This window comes from Carcharodon carcharias, chromosome 11 (genome assembly GCF_017639515.1).
Source record: "Carcharodon carcharias isolate sCarCar2 chromosome 11, sCarCar2.pri, whole genome shotgun sequence".
NCBI classification, from domain to species: domain Eukaryota; kingdom Metazoa; phylum Chordata; class Chondrichthyes; order Lamniformes; family Lamnidae; genus Carcharodon; species Carcharodon carcharias.
This window is the reverse complement of record NC_054477.1, coordinates 71,618,126-71,639,719: the sequence shown is the minus strand read 5'-3', so window position 1 is coordinate 71,639,719 and position 21,594 is coordinate 71,618,126. Positions and strand designations below refer to the sequence as shown.

Sequence of the window (21,594 nt, the reverse complement as noted above, 5' to 3'; positions counted from 1 at the left end):
TTTTTGAATTATCCGGGAGTTCGGGGAGCCTATAGTTCCCTGTTGCTTTCTCCATGGCAAAGCCTTGGTCAATCAAGTTGACTCGCCAGTCAATCAGCATCCTTTTCTCCTGTGGTATAAATTGTGATCATTTGAAATTTGGCATTCTTGAATTTATCCTGATGAGTGCAAGACAAAAAGCTTTGGCAACATGTCTCTCTTTTCAGCAATACTGAAATATTGCTTTATTATATTAGGTTCCATCAGGACATAGTTACTGCAAGTGGTATAGCCAACCATGTTTCGGCTACAGATGGGATGTGAGGTGGCTGATTGCCAGCAGCGGTCAACTTAAGATGCCACCACTGGGGCTGCCAATTAAGGGTAGTGGCTCTCCCCCAAGAGTTGACAGCCTAATCAGAGAACCAGAAGTCTCAGCAGTGCCACCAGTAGCTAAATATGATTGAGGGGAGCTAGCACCAGGAAGGCAGGCCCAGGTAATTGAGGGCAGGAGTGGTCATTGAACATTGGTGTCACCTTTGTCGTAAGAGTGCCCATTGTAATCAGAGGGCCCCCCAGTGGGTCATGGATTGGGTAGTGGCCATAAATGAGGTTTTCCCCAGCTCCCCCCCCACCAACCCCACCCTCCCACCACCCCCTCCAATTTTCCGGAACCCCCTGGGAATCCGCCAGGGTTTACTGGGTGATCTCCACATATGGCAACAGTCCCTCCCAATATGAGAAAAATAGCCGTAGATGCATGAAGAGACCCTTAATTGGCTATTTAAGTGGGTCAATTGGCCACACAAAATTCCCACTGCTGGCAATATGCAATGATGGCAGAAAGATGTTGGGCTCCTCTCCTGATGTGCCTTCCCTGCCATTTTGCCAACCCATCCACTGCCAATGGACTGGGAAAATTAAGCCTCTTGTTTCTGTTTAAGGGAGAAAAGCCAGAAGAGTCATACATCACTGCCTTCAAAATAACATCACACTAATGTGACATAATGATAGAATTAAACACAAATCATTTTGTCATATTTTTGGAAATGAAACAAAAATATGTTTGTAAGTTTTTTTTATGTAAGTATAGTTGAAACTTCATTTTAATTTGGCAGATGATGGCAGAAATTCAGTTGCATGCTTCTCAATATTTTCATGGAACTTCTTGTTAACTTGCACATTGTAGATGATAAGATTGCTGAAATGCCCTGGGTTAACCACTATGAATAGTCATGTTAATTTATAACTTACCTTACTGCTGGGGACCTGGCAACAATTTCCAGCCAAAATTCCATTCCCACCCACTGGCCACCAGCTGATTTCCAATCAGGATCAGCTGGAAGACACGCTGGGAGATGGAAATGGGACCCAGGAGTTAAAATTGTCTCCAGCATGGCCAGAAGGGCTTACACATGAGCTTGCCCTGCTGACCCCTAATGAACTCACACCCAAGTTAAAATTGGAGCTTAAATACCAGCTTAGTGCTATTGATATTTGGAGAAACCACCTACTTGTAACACTATGTCCTTATGGAACCTAATATAATAAAGCAATATGCAGTATTGCTGAAAAGAGAGACATGTTGCCAAAGCTTTTTGTCTTGCACTCATCAGGATAAACTCAAGAATGCCAAATTTCAAATGATCACAATTTATGCCACAGGAGAAAAGGATGCTGATCAGTTGGCAAGTCAATTTGATTGACCAAGGCATTGCCTTGGAGAAAGCAACAGGGAACTCTAGGCTCCCCAAACTCCTGGGTAATTCAAAAAAGACTCAAGGCTTGAACATGGTTCCTTTTGTTTGCAGAGATCAGGTCCTTATGTATAAATGTATGGCACTTCTAGCAAGTGTAAATGATCCACATTATGAGCTCAACAGATTATCATAAATTGGTAGTTGCTGTAGCTGCTAGCGCACTCAGGATTGTTCAGCAATATTCAGAGTCCAACATCTTAGAGTTAGAATGATGACATACATTTCTACTTTTGTGGTGGTGAGGATAGGGCGTGTGCAAAATCAGGATGTTTTGTTACTTTTGATGGAGTTTATACTGCAGATAGGCTGAACCTCCTGGTGGTGCTTACGTTTCACAATGTTTAACAAAAGGTTTTAATTACTTGGTTAATGAATGTCAGAATTCCCTGGTATAAATACAGTATAAAGTTTTCACATTGACCACAAAAATAGCTGAATATGGTGTTCTGCACAGGAACCAAAATATGCCAACAAAATAGATCATCCTCTGTCAGGAAAAGTTCTCTGTTTGACTGCAAGTTGATAAAGGTTTTACTGTTAACACTGCTGTCAAAATGGCAATCACAGCGGACCAGTCAGGAGTCATGCAACTTAATCATAGTTTAATCAACCGCATCTCCTACTTTTGCCACTCATTAAGCTAAATTCTAAGGCTAAGTTTTCCCAGCCTTTTGGTCAGGGTGACAAACTTTTATGAAATAAAATAAGGGATACTTTGACCATGAAACCAGGATGGGAGTGGGGTGCTAGTGACCAGTTAGGTGGGGGGGAACGGGGTGGTTTCTGGTGACGACATGAGCAGGGGGATTGCGGGGTGGGGAGGTTGTGGTTGGTTTAAAGCAACCAAAACATACAATTTACCTTGTGGAGTCAAAGCGTTATCATTTCTCTACTGGCCGACTCACAAACTCGCAGTCCCACTCAAATCACTCAACTCCAGGCTCAATCTCCCAAAGGCTGTCCTAGGAATGCAGGACCCAGCTTCCTCACAAAAACTTACCTGCTCTTCAAGGATGCCTTGACATTGAGGCGTCTCCTCCCTTTGTGCTGTAGCCTCAGCGGTGGCAACCACTAACCACAGCTGCTGAGCTGCCAGCCCTGTGACTGGGTCTGCAGCTCTGGGGACGCTGGTCAGTGTCCATATTGGACAGTGGCCACGGCGGCAGCAGGCACTCCTCAGGGTCCCACTGATGGCCAGTGCAAGGTCATCTTCTGCTTTCAATCCCGGAGGAACCACTTGACCCTCAACAAAAAAATTCAGACCATAAATTCTCAAATTTGGTGCATCATATTAATTACTTACTTGTTCCATTGCAGTTTTTAAAAATGTTTTGTTTGTTGAAATGTTTTGATTCACTGGGCTAAATTTTCCTTTCACGTGCTTTGCCAGCCTCTCATGCGTCTCTTGGCACAGAAAACGAGTCAAGAAGAAGGAGAAACCTTCCTTCAGGGTGGAGTTACTGTAGCCACGACTGTGCTGGAACTGTAATTCTAGGTCTCCACATGACTCCACCATGAATCTGTGAGATCTTCCTGAGTGGGTCTTGATTAAAATGCTCACTAGAATGAACATTCTAGGGAGAACTTACGCTGGAGAGGGAGCTGAAAAGGAAATCCACTGTTTTTGCAGTGGCAGCCATTTTGAATTTGCATCAATTTGTCACAGTAATGTCTGAAATTGGTGATTAATCAAGGTGCTGATCCCTAATTTAGTTCAGGTAGTTCTATTGGAAATCTGACAAAGTTGCTGTGGAAGAAGATAGCCCTTAGCAGTGAATGGTACTTCCAGCAAGGTAACAGAAGTCAGTAATGTCACGTAATAAGCGTGTTTCCCAATTTCACTAACCTGGTTGCATTGATCACCATCTATGATTTATCATCAATTTTCAAGGGGTACTCTAGTCCCCTTCACGCTCTGTGATACTTGAAGTGCAAGGACCCATGGCACAAAAATAGACTATTTGATCCAATTGTGGTTTATGTCCGCGCCACCTTATTTAATGGCCTGGATCTTATGCAGAGCAGCAATCATCGTCGTATTGCCGGTCCGCTCAAACTTTTCCACACCCGAACGCTGCTCCACATTTTTTGTCCGGTCTTCCGAGCCCGGTTTCTTCAAAAATGTGGAACACAACGTCAATTAGAGAACTCCATTGCAGCACTGTAGCGTCAGGAGAAGACAGGACATGACCCCTTTTTACAGTATTAGCTGCCATGTGGTTAGTTTAAATATCCAGTGTGAATATTAGTTAATCGGTGAACAGATGAACGTTAGTGAATAGGTGAGTTGGTGGGACGGTAAGGTGGGTAGGTAGGTGATGTAACTGGGTAGGGTGGCAGGTGGGTAGGGTGGCAAGTGAGTGAGGTGCTAGGTGGGTAATGTGGCAGGTGGGTAGAGTGGCAGGTGGGCACTGGTGGATGGGTAGGATGGCAGGTGAGTGGGGTGGCAGTAGGTAGAGTGACAGATTGTAGGTTGACAGGTGGGTGAGGTGATAGGTGAGCAGGTGGATGAGGTGGTAAGTGTATAGGGTGGCAAGCAGCTAGGATGGTAGGTGGATAGGGTGCAGGTGGGTGAGGTGGTAAGTGGGTGGAGTGGCAGGAGGTTGAAGTGACAGGTGGGTGAAGCGACAGGTGGATGGGGTGGCAGGTGGCTGAGTTGGTAGGGTGGCTGTGGGTAGGTTGGTCAGGAGTTGTCACATCAGTTTGGGGAGCAGCCAGGAGGTCAGGGGGAGTTGGGTGGGTCAGTGTGAGTGATGGGGGGGCGGGGTCAGTTCTGTAGTTATTCAGGTGTTAGGCTAGCGTTTTTCAGTCTAACATTTCCTGGGTAACTAATCAGGTAAGTCCCGTGGAACTGTCTGATGTCTCAGACTCTAATTAAGCATCTGAGTCTGGTGCAGGGGGTCCCGGGGAGCAAGGGAATTGCCCATCGGAAGTTCAAACTTCCTGGGTAATTCCTGTGGAGGTCAGCATGTTAGGACTTCTGCATTGTCCTGATGTGTATCTTGAGTCATACATCCAGTCTCTGACAATCCAGAGACTAGAAGATCTAGGCAATGCCTTTTGAGACCACATAGACTGTATTATCCTTGTCCACCCTTGCTGTTGCCTTGTTAAAGAATTCATTAAGGTTGGTCAAATATGACCTTCCTTTTAGCAATCCATGTTGATTATTTTTATTCTATTCTTCGTTTCTAGGTATTTTATTATCTTTTAGCAAAGATTCTATCATTTTTTTTATAATAGTCTGCCTTAATTCTCTTTTTTGCTGTCTGCCAGTCTTCTGGTACTATTTATATTTCCAGCAAAATGCATAAGGGCAATAGTGGAAAGAAAGAACTTGTATTTTATTAGTTCTTCTCACATTCTCAAGACATTCCAAAATGGCAGCTCTGACAATGTAGCACTGCCTCTATACTGCATTGGAGTGTCAGCCTAGAATAGGTACTCCAATCTCTGGATTAGATTTTGAACCTGGAGCCTTCTGAGATGTGAGGGTGCTACTATTGAACCAACACTAACATCACATGTTATGTATTATCTCAGTTTCTACCCCTATGATCACCCTAATTAAGAAATGCTTTCTGATGATGGGATTTCATGCCATGTGATAGCAAGCAGACTACCATCACACTCTTTGCTTTGCTTTTTAAGGGAAATTAAAGACAAGGAAGCAGCACCTCAGATTGTTAAGGCTCCTGCTGGAAAGCATTAACCGTCCATCTCAGAACTTCCTGCCGCTGCAGGAAATACAGAAGCTGAAAGTTAGGATTAAATGGAGACAGAATTGTAGGCACCATTAGGAAAGATGTAAAGAAAGAAAAAAAGAAAGATTTGCATTTATATAATGCAATTCACAACCTTCGAAATGTTAGACAGCCAATGAAGAACTTTTGGAAGAATAGTCATTGTTGTAATGCGGGAAATGTGGCAGCTAATTTGCATAAGTCAAGCTTCCACAAACAGCAATGTAATAATGACCAAATAATCTCTTTTATTAACTTTAGTTGACTGATAAATACGGCCCAGGATAGAAGGAGAACTCCCATGCTCATCCAGGTTCTCCTGTGTGCACCTGAGAAGACAGACAGGTTTAACATCTCATTCAAAAGATGGTATCTTCAACAGTGCAGAGCTCACCACCCCCCCACCCAGCGCTTGAGCTGAAACGTCAGCCTGGACAATGTGCTCAAGTCTTTGGAGTGCCAGTTGAACCAACAGCCATCTGGTTCAGAGGCCAGCCTGCTACCCACTAAGCCATAACTGAAAGCCTATTGAGAGAATACCTGAAAATTATTCAGTGATTTTAAAGCTGACTGCTGGTCAAATAAAAATTATTCTTCAAAAAATGAATTCCCAAAAGAAACTTTCAATTACTGGAATAAGCAGGTTTCCAAACAGTAACAGCATAGTACCCTTTGGGCCTGCTCATTGAGGATCCTCATCCTGTATTTTTGCTATATGCGTTTGCAGTACATCATCCTTTGCTATTACCTCACCATGTCATACGCAATACACAGCAATGATTTTATATAGTAGCCAGACTAGTAATTTGAGTGCTGCCAACTTCATCCAGGCAGCAAAAGCTGTACTGCTGTATTCTAATGGCCTGTTCCACAACCACCTGGCGGCTCACTGTGGTTGACTGTAATTTTATCATTTGGATTTCACATGACCTAAAAACATCCCCATCCTCAAACAATACAGGAATTGTGTAACAAAAAGAAAACATGCAATTTTTCACTAATTAACCCAATGATATTTTTTGCATTATCAACTATCCAAATATTTCAAGAATAGAATACCTTATGGTTAATGTAGGCCAATGGATTTTTCAAAGGCTATCTATATCTCAACATGTGTGTAGTCAAGCACACCCTGCACTATTGGAAATCCTGCAACAGGGTAGAACATCTGCTACCCTGACAATTGTTCTTCTTTTCTGTAAAAATGAATGAAGCATGAAGGAAACACTAAGAAAAAAATCTGCTCCTGAATAAATTGGATACTGTGTTGTGAATAATTCCAATGCAATCTCCACTGTGATCTTGAAAGGACCCTATGGCAAAAAGTAATCAACACAACAGCGACTGTGACTTTCACTCCTTTAAATACAATAAGGAAATTCACTGAGACAGTGTCAAGAAATGGAACAATGAACTCACAGATCATTGTAATGCCCTACCTGCTCATTTCCTCACACAATACTCTTCAGAAAGCTCAAGGTGATTTGTTCTTATCCTATGAGTTCCTACCAGAATATGAGGCTGTTTTGAATCAACCATTTCTCTTCCTTTGTTGAATCAATGTTCCTTTTCCAGCAGGACAATAGTTATATCTTGCCCTATCAAGGAGCATTGAAAAGCACAGATTCAATAACAGAGATTCAATACAGATTTTAGACCTATTCTCATTAGTTCGTAATTCCACATCTAGCAGGAGTGTTTGGTTTGGGAGGGTGGTTCAGTTGATTACTAATTAGGGTTTTATCTGCCCCAAATAATTGACAAACTTTCGTACATTTCAGTAGTCTAGAGTAAGTTCTGCTTTCTAAAATTGGGATGGAAAGTTCTCTAGCTGCCAAACCAGGTTATTCGATCAGTGTGTCCCCAGGTTAAGTGATAATGGATATGTAATAGGATTCTAGGAATTTGGGTATGATCTGCCAAACCTTAGGAGTAGAAAATGTTTTATATATGGTGGAGGTAGTATATATAAGAGTAACAGATGAAAACTACTTTCATCTCACGGTGTTTGGAAGTGAACACATGGAGCTTCTATAGCATGGAAACAACAACCCATGGATACAACAATCAAAGCATGAAAGTAAAGCACATATCTATTGAGGTCAAAAACCCACTGTCCCCTTCTGTATTCCTGCTGTATCCAAAGCAGAGCCTTGCCCTTCCCTTGGAGTTTCTGCTAAGACTAGTTGCAGGGGGTGAGAGGAGTGAGCCTGTGCCTGTCCCAAACATGGTCAGTGACATAGGAGGGGGTGTGGCCAAGTAAAAGGACTCCCAGACCTGAAGTTCCTGCATTCCACCCTGGCAATGTGATAGTGGGTTGGTACACCAAGTGGAAACAAATGTAACTGCTCCCAGAATACCAGAAGTGGAACTTGAGGATCCAGTCCCAGATAGTGGTTTTGATAAGAAAACTGAATATCTACAGGTGAATTCCAGGCTCTTTACAAAGAGGGAAAGGAAACACTTTGAACTTCTTTCTTGGGAGAGGAATGGAAGCATGGCCCTTGGACCTATGCTGCTCAACACATTTTACAACACCTCTGGGCAGTAAGGTGCTAATATGTGTTCCCAGTGGCACAGGCTCCCACATAGAAATTTAAATTGTGTGCCCTCCTCACGATGCTGCTAAAATAATGGTAAATGCAGTCACAGACAGATACAGCCTGACACTTCCGGTAAATGTTAGGGGTCACAGATAGTTGTCCTCATTGTTTTTGCCTTCAACTATGTAATGGAGAATTAACATCCAGTACTTACTTCTGCTCCAGAGATTCCAAATGTGTTCCTTTAGGTCTGGTTTGTGCATATGAATAAAACTCACTAATATTTTTAAAGGGAATTTTCATGGTCTAAAAATAAATTGGATTTTCATTCTGTCTTTGAGAAAAAGCAAAATCTTCATTAGTCCTGGGGTCACAAATGCTTTGGAAGCAATTAAAAGCAACACTAAGCTGATGTGCAACTGTCTTCTGCTGCTGTTTCATCTTTATTTTCAATGAATTGCTCTTCCTGTTTTTTTCTTCATTTTTTTTCCTCCTATTCACACTATTAATCATTTTCTTCCTATCTGCAGTAGGCCATGATGGTCAGCTTGCAATCAGCAGGAATCAGCCTTTAATAAAAAAAAATGTCCATTGATTCCAAACACTTACTTCTATTTGAGGAGATATGCTTTCCTTTTATGTCCAATTCATTTTGATTTTTTTTTAGTTTAAATAATTTGATGGCATTTAAAAATGTACTTATGAGTAAATATGGATTGTGGATAACCTCCAGTTCTTAATGGACTGCCTTTAGTTTTCAAGTTTCTCACCAGTACATTGCCTGTTTTTCTGACATGCATCACTGGTGGCTGTGAAGGGGGATCAGCAGCTGAAGCAAACAGAAAACCTCTTTGTTTTATCAATGAACTCAAATAGAGTGTAAGTAAAAAGCTCTATCCGTGTTCAACTGAGTATAGTTTCTTAATTCTCTTTAAAATAGCTGTCAGGTGGCATTCATCAGAAAATGGAACTGTGATTAAAAGAGAACCACTACACTTGCTGTAAAATAGTCTTTATGGTTATATAAATGAGCCACTGTCTCACCTGTAATGGTGAATCAAAGAACAAGAATAAAGAGAAAATCCCCACACTCCCTGTCCACTGCCTGTTTCAGGAGCCTTGCACTGATATCTGTTTATTGGGCTAGGTACGGTGCTTATTAATTTTCTTCATTAGCATTTCATATTCAATATGTGTAATTGTTTTCATCCAATAGATATGGATTCGGTTTACTTGATGCTGGGCGAATGTTGAAGGCAGCCCTTAAGTGGAAAAGCCTGGGTCCTCAGAGAAAGTGTGTGGTTAATTATGGTCCTCAACTGAAAAAGTAAGTTTTTAGGTTTCTCAAAACATAGAATCGTGGAATGTTTCAGCGTAGAAGGAGACCATTTGGTCTGTCATGTCTATACTGTCCCTCTGCAAGATAACTCAGTTAGCTCCACTGTCCCCTTCTTTCCCTATAGCACTGCATTTTTTTCCTTTGGTGCTTATCCAATTCTCTTTTGAAAGCCACAATTGAATCTGCCTCCACCACACTCACTGGCAGTGCATTCCAGATTCTAGCCACTCTCTGTCCAAAAATGTTTTTCCTCAAGGTGCGATTGGATCTTTGCCAATCACTTTATAACAGTGTCCTCTGGTTCTCGACCCTTCCACCAATGGGAGCAGTTTCTCTCTATCTGCTTTAGCTATCTAAAGACTTTGTGAATTTGAACACTCTTATCAAATCTCCTCTCAACCTTCTGTTCTCTAAGGAGAACAGCCTCAGCTTCTCCATCTAGCCACATAACTAAGTCCCTTATCCCTGGAATTAGTCTCATAAATCTTTCCTGTACCGTTCCTGAAGCCTTCACATCCTTCCTAAAGTGCACTGCCAAGAATTGAACACAATACTCCACTTGAGGCTGAACCAGTGTTTTATAAAGGTTCATCAGAACTTCCTCGTATTTGTACTCTATGTCTCTCGTCATAAAACCCTAGATCCCACTTTCCTTTAACAAATCTATGTTGGCTTTCCTTAATTAATCCACATATTCAATACTGGTGAGGGTGATGGTTTCTCTGTGGAGTGCAGCAAGAGTCACTGCACTACAGGTGGCTCAGCTGTATAGTGGGCAGGAGGAAGACTGTGAATGCAATTATCTAGGGGATTCTATAGTCAGGGGAACCGTTAGGCTTTTCTGTGGCCATAGACTTGATTCCTGGATGGTATGCTGTCTTCCTAGTGCCAGGGAGCTGGGAAAGATACCCAGCAAGGAGGACCTCAAAGGCAGTAATCACCAGATTACTCCCAGTGCCACATGCTAAGGTGTATAGAAATAGGAGGATAAAGCAGATAAGTGCATGACTAGAGAGAGAGCCCTGGAGGGAGGGCTTTAGATTCCTGGAACATTGGGACTGTTCTGGAGAAGGTAAGGCAATCCAGACTGGATGGGTTGCACTTCAACAGAGCCAGGAACAAGGTCCTCATGGGCAGTTTGCTAGTGCCATTGGCAAGGATTTAAACTAACTTGACAGGGAGCTGGGAACTAGGATATAGCATTAGAAAGGAGAAACCAGGCGAACAAAGGACTGGGAGAAACAGATAGCACTAGAGTAAGAAATAGTAAGGTATAAAGTGGGGTCAGACTTAAGAGGAAATGCAGTAAGGTCTAAATTAGGTTTACAGTGCAACTATGTGAATGCAGGGAATGTGATAAATAAGGTTGCACACTTAAATAGCTGCATGGGAATATAATGGTGATAAAGGAAAACTGGCTCAAAAAAGGGCAGGACTGAGTACTAAATATTCCCGGATACAAGGTGTTCGTGAAAAATAGGGAAGGTTAGAAAGGAGAAAGCACGGCAGTATTGATTAAGAAAAACATTACAGTGCTGGAGAAAGAAAATGTCCTAGAGGGGTCAAGAACAGTACCTAGTTAGAGTTAAGAAACATTAGGGGTACCATTCCATTACTGAGTGTATCCTATTGGCTGCTCACTGGTGGGAAAGATAGAGGGCAGGATTTTCCCTTCGTCAAGCGAATGCAGCGGGCGGGCCCAGGAGCGACTGGGAAAAGCCCCACCGCCTGCGATTGGCCCCCGACTGCGAATTCACGCTGACTGGCCAATTAAAAGCCAGCCAGTGTGAAGCATGCACCGCAACACTCAGCACTGCCGAGGTTGGGGGGCGGTAGGAGGGTGACCACGCATGCACACAGGAGCACATGTTGAAAGCCCCCTGAGGGCACGGAGCTGCCTCAGGGAGCTGAAGAATTGGAGAAACAAAAATAAAGATTTAAAAGATGATATAAACATGTCCCCACATGTCACTGAGTTACATGAGGAAGGAAATGTTTGAAATGAAGTTGAAAAATATTTTCTGCTTTTTTATTTGTCATTGGAAACCTCATCCCACTTGTGGATGAGGTTTCGTAAAAACTTGCAAAGGCCTCTGGCCTATTCGCCCGCCTGCCAACCAAGCGATTGAGCGGACAGTGAAAAATGGCAGTTAATTGAAACTTTAATGGGCTTACTAGCCCTCTTAATTGTTGGCGGGTGCACTGCCAACTCTTGCGCGCACCCACTGACTGAAAGGTCGTGGGAGTGGCGCGATGACATCAGGATGCTCACCCAATGTCATCGCTCGTGATTTTATGCCTTATTGGGTCGGGCACGTGCCTGCCCACGGGACGTCAATTCCTGCCCATAGAGGAGCAAATCTGCAGGAAAATTATAGAGAGCTGCAAAAAAATCTGTAGAGTAGTGATAATAGGGAACTTTAATTACCCTAATATAGTCTGGGATAATAATAATGTAAGGGACAGAGAGGGGAAGAGTTTCTGAAGTGTGTTCAGGACAATTTTCTTGATCAGTATGTTTCTGGCTCAAGAAGGAGGGAGCGATTTTAGGATCTCATTCCAGGGAGAGGTGGGTCAAGTAGATCAAGTGTCAGTGTGGCCCATATAGATACATGTATAGGGTAACCTCATGTAATGAATATAGTATACCCTGCAGATCACTGTGAACATCTGCCTCTTATCTTAACAGATAAGACTTGTGGACTCCCTCTTCTTGTGGGAAATAGTCAGATTGCTTGTTCTGATCTCAAGCAGTCCCTGGTCAGTTTTTTATGCATGGTAATTTTAACCTAAAAAAATTAAAATAGTCTTGTGGTATAAAAGGCAAGGCATCCTAGGCCAGAAACACTAATAAGTTAAGTGTAGCCAGAACATCAGCCTTATCCACCACCTCCCTAACAATCACCACCAGATTTGCAGGTAGTAAAAACCTGCATTAAGGCACAAGATTGATACTTTTGCACAGCGTTGGCTTAGCTCAACCCAGGCATTACAATTGATCTTAGTGCTCCAGGGTTAGAGAGGCCAAAGTTGATCAGGGTGCCCCCCTCCCCCACCCCGATCTCTATCCTTGATAACGGCTATAAGAGTACATGACAAGATCAGACAGAGCTACAATTTACCTCTGAATCAAACAGAACTTGGGTTGTCGTCATTTTGAGGATGTGTTTGCTCTTTTGAGGAAATTGGTCATCTGTTGTTAGTTTTCTAAGTTAGCATGTTTTTATTTTTTTGATTTTGTTCTTGGAATTTGGGTGTCGCTTCTGAGAAATGAGAATTCCTTCTGTGCAGTACACAGCCAAGAACTTCACAGCGTCCCATTCTTCTGTGCCCTTTACTTATTCATTATAAATTTCAGGAATGACTCGGCACAGTGTTATTATGCCCTTTCCAATCCTACAGCACAGAAGGAGGCAGTTTGACCACTCATGCCTGTGTTGGTAGTTTGAAAAGCTATCCAATTAGTCTCACTCCCATTTTCTTGGCCCTATGATTCTTTCCCCTTCAAATATTTGTCCCACTCCCTTTTGGAAGTTACCATTGAATCTGCTTCAACCACGCTTTGTTGTGATGCATCTGTAGGAAAGGGGGCATATGTTAAGTATGAAGAACATAACTCCGTGAGATAAAAGAATCAACGGCGGGTAATGAAGGTTCTGCCTGTTTGCTGCTTCAAAGAGATGTCATAGTGGTTGCCTTGGTCCACATCCACTTCATAGCCTAAAGGTTTCACAAACAATGAAGTACGCTTTTTGAAGTGTAGTTATGACTGTAATGTAGGAAACTGGATGCTTTAAATAAAACCAAGAAAGATTACATTTATATTGCACTTTTCATGATCTCGGTACATCTCAAAACGCTTTACAATCAATGAAATATTTTTAATCATGTAATCACTGTTGGAATACTTAGGAAACACAGGAACCAAGTTGTGTACAACTAAGTCCTACAAACAATCAATAATAATCAGATAATCTGTTTTTAGTGATGTTAATTCAAGGATAAACATTGGCCATGACTCTGGGGATAACTCACCAACTTTCCTTGAGTAAAATTCCATGGGACCTTTTACAACCAACTGAAAGAGCAGAGGTGGCCTTGGTTTAACCTGTCATCTGAAATATGGCACCTCTGACCATGTAGTACTCCCTCCAGCCTAGCTTTTTGAGCTCATGTCTCTGGAATGGTGTTTGAGCCCATAACATTCTGCTATGGAGGCACAAGTTCTACCAACTGAGCCACAGCTTCAGAATTTGGAATCACAATGAATAAACTGAACATTCCACTGTTGTTCCTCCATGCCAATATATACCCCTCCACCCACCACCCCATGGTCCTTTGTAGCCTCTATGCACACTTAGTGCCAACTCATGCCTCCAACTACCACCCCTTGCCCTTACACCTACAATCCCATATCGCCCAGTACCCACCATGGGCAGTATCTGCCTCAGGAACCATGCTGAGATCAGATAAAATAAAGTTATTAAGTGTCTAATAAAGAATTCGCTATTAAAAAAAACATTCATTGGTAAAAACCCATTCACTACATTTGCTAATGCTCTGAGACACAGGTTCAAATCCCACCATGGTAGCTGGTGGAATTTAAATTCGATTAGTAACTCTGGAATAAAAAAAAGCTAGTGACAGCAACCATGACACCAAGTGGATTGTCGTAAAAATCCATCTGGTTCACTAATGTCCTTTAGGGGAGAATATCTACCATCCTTAATTGGTCTGACCGACATGTGACTCCAGACCCACAGTAATGTGATTGACTCTTAACTGCCCTCTGAAATGGCCTAGTAAGCCACTCAGTTCAAGGGTCACTAGGAATGGACAATAAATGCTGGCCTTGCCATTGAAGCCCACATCCCCTCAGAGACTAAAAAAAACAAGCATTGGAATTTATAGTCCCACTTCAAAACGTCTATAAACATTTGGGGCTGTTAATCTTATGATGAACTGAGTGGCACCCTACAGCGTTAATGGAAGGCTGTGGAATCAGTCGTGCAGCACTAATCCCATAATGATAACCCTCAACCTTACGCCAATAGACAGAATAAAATAGCAAGCACTATTTTTTTAAAATTGTAATCATTTAAAAATATTTAAAGGGCAGGAGTTTTAAATGCATTGAAAGCTTGACAGTTCCTTTTGCCAGTAACTTTTCACAGTTCCAACAAGCTTGACAGTGCCCATGAGCTTGACAGTTCCAATGAGTTTATACACTTTTTACGCACATACTTGTCTAACTTTAACAATCTCAAAGGGCACAGCCTCTTCCAAAGGGCAACTTACCTTTCCAAAAGAGCACCTGACCACCCCAAAGATGTCCAAGGACCAAATCCAAAAGGGTACCATAACCTCTCCAAAAGGGTACCCCACCTATCCAAGCAACTGTGTAAAGTTTAGACCTGCTCCTACTTACACACATCATGTTTTCCATTCCTTGCTGATGAAAACCTGACATCACTAGAGGCAGTTGTTGTTTTATATGGGCACCTACGCCCACAGCTGTGAAATTTGGAACTCGACCCATCCTCACCACCACGCCACCGCCCCGCGAAAATGGCAGGTGCATGTTCTGGGGTGGGACTTCCGGATCTGGGCCTCTGCAGCCATCTTCATAACAATGGAGATGCTCTCCGCCTTTACAAAAAATCAGATCTCATTGTCACCTGAGAAACAGCCAAGATCAGAAAGTTGCTTTTGGGTAATTGTACACATGGACTCCACCCCATTGGTGACATATGAGAGCAATAATGCACTACGCCGTCAAGCCAGCTGTCCCAAAATCATCCCTATTCAGTTGTGTCTTTGCTTTTTCATCATGCATACCAATGGTTGATGTAATTTAGCTATTGCCACTAATATATGGTTTCACCTAATCAGTCCTAAGAGGCAGCTTTAATCAATGTTGAAGTGTGTTTGTATTAAAAGAAAGAGTACAGAAATGCAAAGGGACAATAATCTGGAATTGAGACTTGATAATTCTCACAAGTGACCTGCATTGTTAATAATTAATCAATACCAACCGACTGGCATTTTGAAATGTAAATGTGATGGATGAAGGCATGACGCTGTCATCAGCAGAAAATGATGTGACTAGAATAGGTAACATGAAGTCCCCAATGACTGGAGAATGCATGACTGCAAAGGTAATACAGGCCATCAGATAGCATCCCTAGCAGCAGGTAATTATTGCCTTGACCTGCAACTCACTTTCAAGCCTCTTTCCCAGAAGAGATAAAAAAAGACAGAATATTTGAAAGATTCAGGAAAAAGGCAGGGACGCCATCTGACAGTGCTGGATCTGTTCAGCCTAAATGACTGGGGAAAGCCTTTTTTTCTTTAAATACTGCTGTTTCTCTAAACTTGCTTTTTCTTTCTCTCTCTCTTTTACCTTGAATCCTCTAGAGCTATTCCTGCAAAAGGTTCTCTGACACTGAATCTGACAACAAATGCGTGCATGGGTACTATGAATGCAGTTGACACACTTGAGCATGTACAGGTGAGAGAGTTACCAATAAACACAGTTTTCGGCAGTCCAACAATATCTTATGAAGTCCCAACAAATGAAGCAGACTGTGGCTGACATAAACCAGGTTATTCACGGTCTAAATGCTTTGTGTAAATGCTAACAAATAATTTTGCTGTCCTCTAATGTTGAAAATTTAGTGTTGTCTGTTAAATCTGCCTGACAGTAAGTTTGTCAGATATGCAACAATAGGAAATTCGTGCAATTCAGTATATTCAACCTTCTGGTTATGGTGACTAATAATATAATTGTTTATGCTGTAACCCAATCAAAATTTGAAAATTTATTTAGGAGCCAACATGGACATATATCTATTTGTCAAGTATTTAATTGCACTGATCTTGACTAATTTCACTGAAAGGTAAATTGACCAGTTTAAGGATATTAAATGTTTCGTCTGAACAATTAAAAATTTCCAAGACAGCAGTCATATTTATTTCTAATTATCTTATGCTCCTTTTTATCAATTGCTAACAAGGAGACCAATAGTCATGTATTTTGTTTCATGCAATTGCTAATCCAGTGTCAAATGATTCTTTGGGCTGAACTTTACTAACTGGAAAAGGGGCTATTTTCGTCCCACGGTGATGTAATATCCGGTGTGATGATGCTGGGTTGCGATCCTGACATCATCACACCAGTAAGCAATAATACAGTAGGTGGGCGGGCCTCGAAATCAGGAGCCTACCGGCCATTTTGAAATTGATAATTAACGGATAGTTAACCTCATTAGCAGTCTAATCGATTCCAGTAATCCATTTTGGCTTCAATAATTCATTCCCAGCGCATGAAAAACGCCAAGTGGGAAACCCGTTCCTTTTCATGGTTGCTTGTCAGGGCAGATATAGGTTGGAGTTGGGTCTGTGTGTGACTTCAGCAGAAGAGACTACTCTGGGGTTTTTGACTTGGTATTCTTGGAAGGTGCAGAATCCCTGGCCATTATCAGGGTTTGTAACCATTCATTTACCTGCAAATTTGTGGACTTTGTGATTTACCTACACTGCAGCATGGCTGATCTGAGGAATATGGGGATATTGGTCTCTGCTGGAGATACATCCTCCAGAGAGGAGGAGAATGAGAAGGAGAGGGAAGAGGCCAGATGCTCAGGAGCAGGAGGCACAAGCATGAGGGAGCGCTACCCGAAGAGGAGCAAGGGGCTGCTGAGGGCAAAGAGACCTTACCCACCCAATAGGATGACCTATCTGCAGATGACAGAGACAAGATGCTTGAGGAGACTCCGGCTTTCAAGAGCAACTATAACTTCTATTTATGAGATGCTGGCCGAACAGATAGCATCTAACTGTGTGGGGGGACAGCCAATGTTAGTTGCCCTGAAAGTTACCGTGGCTCTGAATTTTTTTGCCTCGGGCTCATTTTATGCTGTGCATCGGGACCTCAGTGGCATAACACAGCCTGCAGTGCATCACTGCATAAAGGCCTTTACAGATGCGATGTCTAGATGTGCAGGGCAGTGCATCTCCTTCATCACTGACTGCAATAGTTAGACCGAATGAGCCACAGGATTTTCAACCATTGCAGATTTCCCCAGGGTGCAAGGAGTGATTGACTGCACCCATGTTGCCATAAAGGCATCAGCAGGCCAGCCCTTAACAGGAAGGGCTACCACTCACTGAAAATACAATTAGTGTTTGACTGCCAGCTGCACATTCTGCAGGCCTGCACTAAGTACCCAGGGAGCAGCCATGACCCCTATAAACTCAGCAATCCCCAGATGCCATCCATGTTCCCAGGATGGAAAGATGGCTGTTGGGTGACTAAGACTACCTGTTAAAGAATTGGCTGCTGACACCAATTCAAGGTCCTAGGATAATCAGAGAGTGCTGGTACACCGAGAGGATTGGCACAATCAGGGCCATCATCGAGCAAACAGTTGGTCTCCTCAAGATGAGTTTTTGGTGACTGGACAGATCAGGAGGAGCTCTCAAGTACTTGCCAGCCAGAATATGGCTGCACTGTCCAAAACCTTACACTCCTGAGAGCAGATGCCATAGCAGAGGAGGAGCCAGAACACAGCATTAATTCCTCTGGTGTGGTGGTAGAGCAGCATTTGGCGGAGTGCTGGCAGATGTTCAAGAGCCTATCAGGGAGCAACTGGATGATCAGGAGACACGGGAGGCCTTAATCCTCTGGGGGTTCCAGTAGCTCCGACAATTGAAGCTTATACACTGTTTCCTCCTTCTCCCTCTGACCTCTCCATGAAACCAGTTCCTCAAGTCATGTGAGCACAAACATGACAACCATCTTACTCCCCTGGTTGCAACTTGACACACATTCACATGAGACCATCTATGGAATCCACCTGCAACTATTATTTCACACTGGAAATAAACCAGAGCTCCTCTCCAGGATGTTCCATACCAACGTACGAATTAGGAGCAGGAGGAGGCCACTCGGCCCCTCGAGCCTGCTCCGCATTCAATAAGATCATGGCAGTTCTGATTGCAACCTCCACTCCACATACCTGCCTACCCCGATAACCTCTCACCCCTTTGTTAATCAAGAATCTATCTAGCTGTGCCTTAAAAATAGTCAAAAACTCTGCTTCCACTGTATTTCATCCAAATTGTAAACGCACCCATGTGCACCAAAATATGACTAATATAGGATCTTTTTGATTCGTTTCCAGGTGCTGCAGCTGCAGTGGAGGCAAGCTGCTGACCCGAATGCCTCCCTGCATGGATGACTTTGGCAGCCATCCTCTGGTCGCCTGAGGTCCTGAAGCCCCCGGTATGGTGGGAGTATCCTGCACAGTGGCAGGAGGCCCTTCTGTTGCTGCGGCATTTGAGGGTATCTCTGTCAATAGCAGAGGGGTAGAGGAGAGGCTATCCCCATCAAAAGTGCCCTGAGAGATGGCCCTCAATGGTGTCAGCTGCTCTGCCATGAGGTCCATTTGGCCCTCCCTGCTTTCTTTCCAGAGAGGGACAGGTGCTGTATGTGAATTCAGGCTCCTCATCCCCTATCACCCTGGCTCTGGGCCCCTGAGTTCAAAGACAGGGTGATGGAGTGCTGATCAGCACGCATCCCCATGATTGCTGCTCTCATCTGCTGAATTGACCCTCCATCATAGTCACCAGCCTGTCAGTGGAAGAAGCCATACGTTATGTAGAGTGAGCGATCTCAGAGCCTTATGGCTTGGATGGACACCTCCAAAGTCTGTCCCAGAACGCACAACCCCTCTGGTATCTCCGCCACATCTCCATGCACCTCAAGCTGGATGTCCAGCATCTGCCACCTTACTGATAACTCTGGAGACTCTTCACCTGACTGGGACTCAGAATCTGGCTCTCCTCCAGAACTCCTCCGACTGACAGAGGCCTGCACCATTTCAGTCTCCTACACCTGCACGTGTGATTGTGATGTGCCTTCACCTGTTTCTGGCTCCTTTAGTTCTGAGCCGCAATTCCCCTCTGAGGTGCTAGTATCTGATGCTAGATGCAGAGCAAGGATGTGACACTGCACCCTGTGAGGTGTCCTATTCCTTCTCAGAGGTTAGTGGCAGACCCTGGGGATTCTCTGTAAAAGTAGTCGATGCTTCACCTGCACAGGAGACAAGAACAGGGAAGGTTACTGCCACCTTTAACCTTCCAAGGGAGTGTAAATGGACCTACTTCCACATTGGCAACACCTAAAGCATTGTGAGATGTTACGGTTGTATTGCATTTTATAACTTCCAACATTTATTCAGTCATTCCTCACTGATGCATGAGAGTGTTCTCACCCAGGTAGCCTTTTTAATAACAACATACATGACATCATGCACCCCACCCCACCTTTAGCCAAGCTAACATATATCTCACTCTCAGATGCACATTTTGCCCCTTGCAATCTCATCACCCTGAGGCCTTCCTCCCATCTTGCCTCTCCCACCAGACTGGCTCTACTTGTTAGCAGCAAGCTCCAAGACCTGCACTTCTATTGGTTTGAGTATCGCCAGGCTGAGTACACCACCTCCTGTCTTCAATCTTTCACGGGCATTGTGGGTCCTCTTCCCCTGTAAAGACACTGCGACACTGCAACGATTCGGTATGTAATGCACAGCCGTTTCTTTACTCTTCTGACCTCTCAGAACTCCATAGGTGGAAGAATCTGCAGCGCCAAATGGCCAGTTTACCTTTCACACTTCTTTCAACCCCCCCCAACCCCTCCCCTTCCCCCACAACATCCCCTTCATAGGCCCAGCAGATTGTAAAAAAATATTTGAGGCACCTTTGGCACTGGATCCTAGTCTGCCTGACAACTGCAAGGCTATTTACCTCTAATGCGACCTCCATCCAGACTGCTTTGGTCAGGCTGGAAGGTCCCCTCTTACCAAGGGCTGACATGAGGAATCCCCGCCTGGCACTTATTACCTGGAGGAGGGCTCACAGGGAGTTGTCATCAAACCCTGGAGTCTGCCCTGGTCAGCAGCTCACTTAATTCTCTCGGACATCTGTGAAGACACAATGAGAGTTGACAGCCTGATGCTCAAGAACTCCCTATAAGCATCAGGGTTATGCTTGAAATGCATGCAGCTTTCTCATGCCTACCACAGTTCCATCAATGTTCCCATTGTTAAATAAACACAGAAATACATATAAATTGGCACTCACTTGTGTCAGCGAGTCAACATATTCAGCAGCACCACAAAAATCTTGTTACCTTATGATTACTCTTAGCCCTGATGCACCTGACACAGGCTCTTTAAATGAGTGGCTGTGACCTGCTTCTGGATCAAAACCTGCCAACATAGTGCCCAGGCGTTCTGCCCTCCTTTACCCATTGGACGAGCAGCACACCCTCAGCCAACACACTTGGCCGAAAACCCACTTGGCGGCTGTTAATTGGCCAATTTGTGCATTATATCGTGAGCTTCAAAGCTGGAGTGTGAGTCAGCAATCCTAGCATTTCTGGATCAGAGTTCGTCCCACTGCAACTGAACAAAAAATTCAGCCCATTGTATTAGTTGTGGGTTCAAGGTTGTGGGTTCAAGCCCCATTCCATGGATTTTTGCTGTTTGTGAGATTTTGGTGTGTACAAAATGGCTACCATAATTGTTGACTTAACAACAATGACTTCATTTCAACTTTATTCATTGGTCTGCATATTTCTGAGAGATACGATATGGTACTGCTGTATATAAATTTGAGCTCTTTCTTTTTAATGATTTGTGAGACACTGTCTTGGAGATAATAATATGCAGCCCTGTATCACCCAGGTTATATGCCATTGAGATTTTACAGAAAGTTGTTTGAACCACAAAGCAGTTGAGTTTAATCTCAGGGAACTTTAATAATTTCTAATGTGCCATCTATAATTGCAGGGTAACTAGCTGCCAAAGCAGGTGTTGCACGGTGTGCTCATTGCTGGGGTTATTGTTGGTAGCATTGAATTTCCTGGAAAAAGCAACATATATTCAATTTAAGAAAGAAGGTGCAGTTTTCTGCATGTCCCAACAAGTGATTTACTTTTTCAAGCATTGGAACTGCAGTTATGTAGACAAATGCCAATTTGTGCATAACAAGGTCCCACAAACAGCTAATCTGTTCTGGTGGTGAGAGTTGAGGGAGAAAGATTACAAGAACACCAGGAAAATTCTCACTACTTATCTTCGGATAGTATCATGGGATCTGTCTGTTATATAGACAACTGGGGCTTCGGTCTATCATCTTCATCTGAAAGTTGGCACCTCTGA

General features: G+C 43.4%; 1 protein-coding gene across 3 annotated transcripts in view; it reads left to right on the top strand.

Moving 5' to 3' along the window:
• Window positions 1-21,594, top strand: part of LOC121284474 (PC3-like endoprotease variant B) — an 893,918-nt gene that overhangs the window by 787,834 nt on the left and 84,490 nt on the right. For all 3 annotated transcript variants that reach the window (XM_041199978.1, XM_041199979.1, XM_041199980.1), the window contains exons 14-15: window positions 9,242-9,352; window positions 15,782-15,875. In XM_041199978.1, coding sequence (XP_041055912.1) covers window positions 9,242-9,352; window positions 15,782-15,875 — 205 coding nt within the window. The remainder of the gene's footprint in view (window positions 1-9,241; window positions 9,353-15,781; window positions 15,876-21,594) is intronic.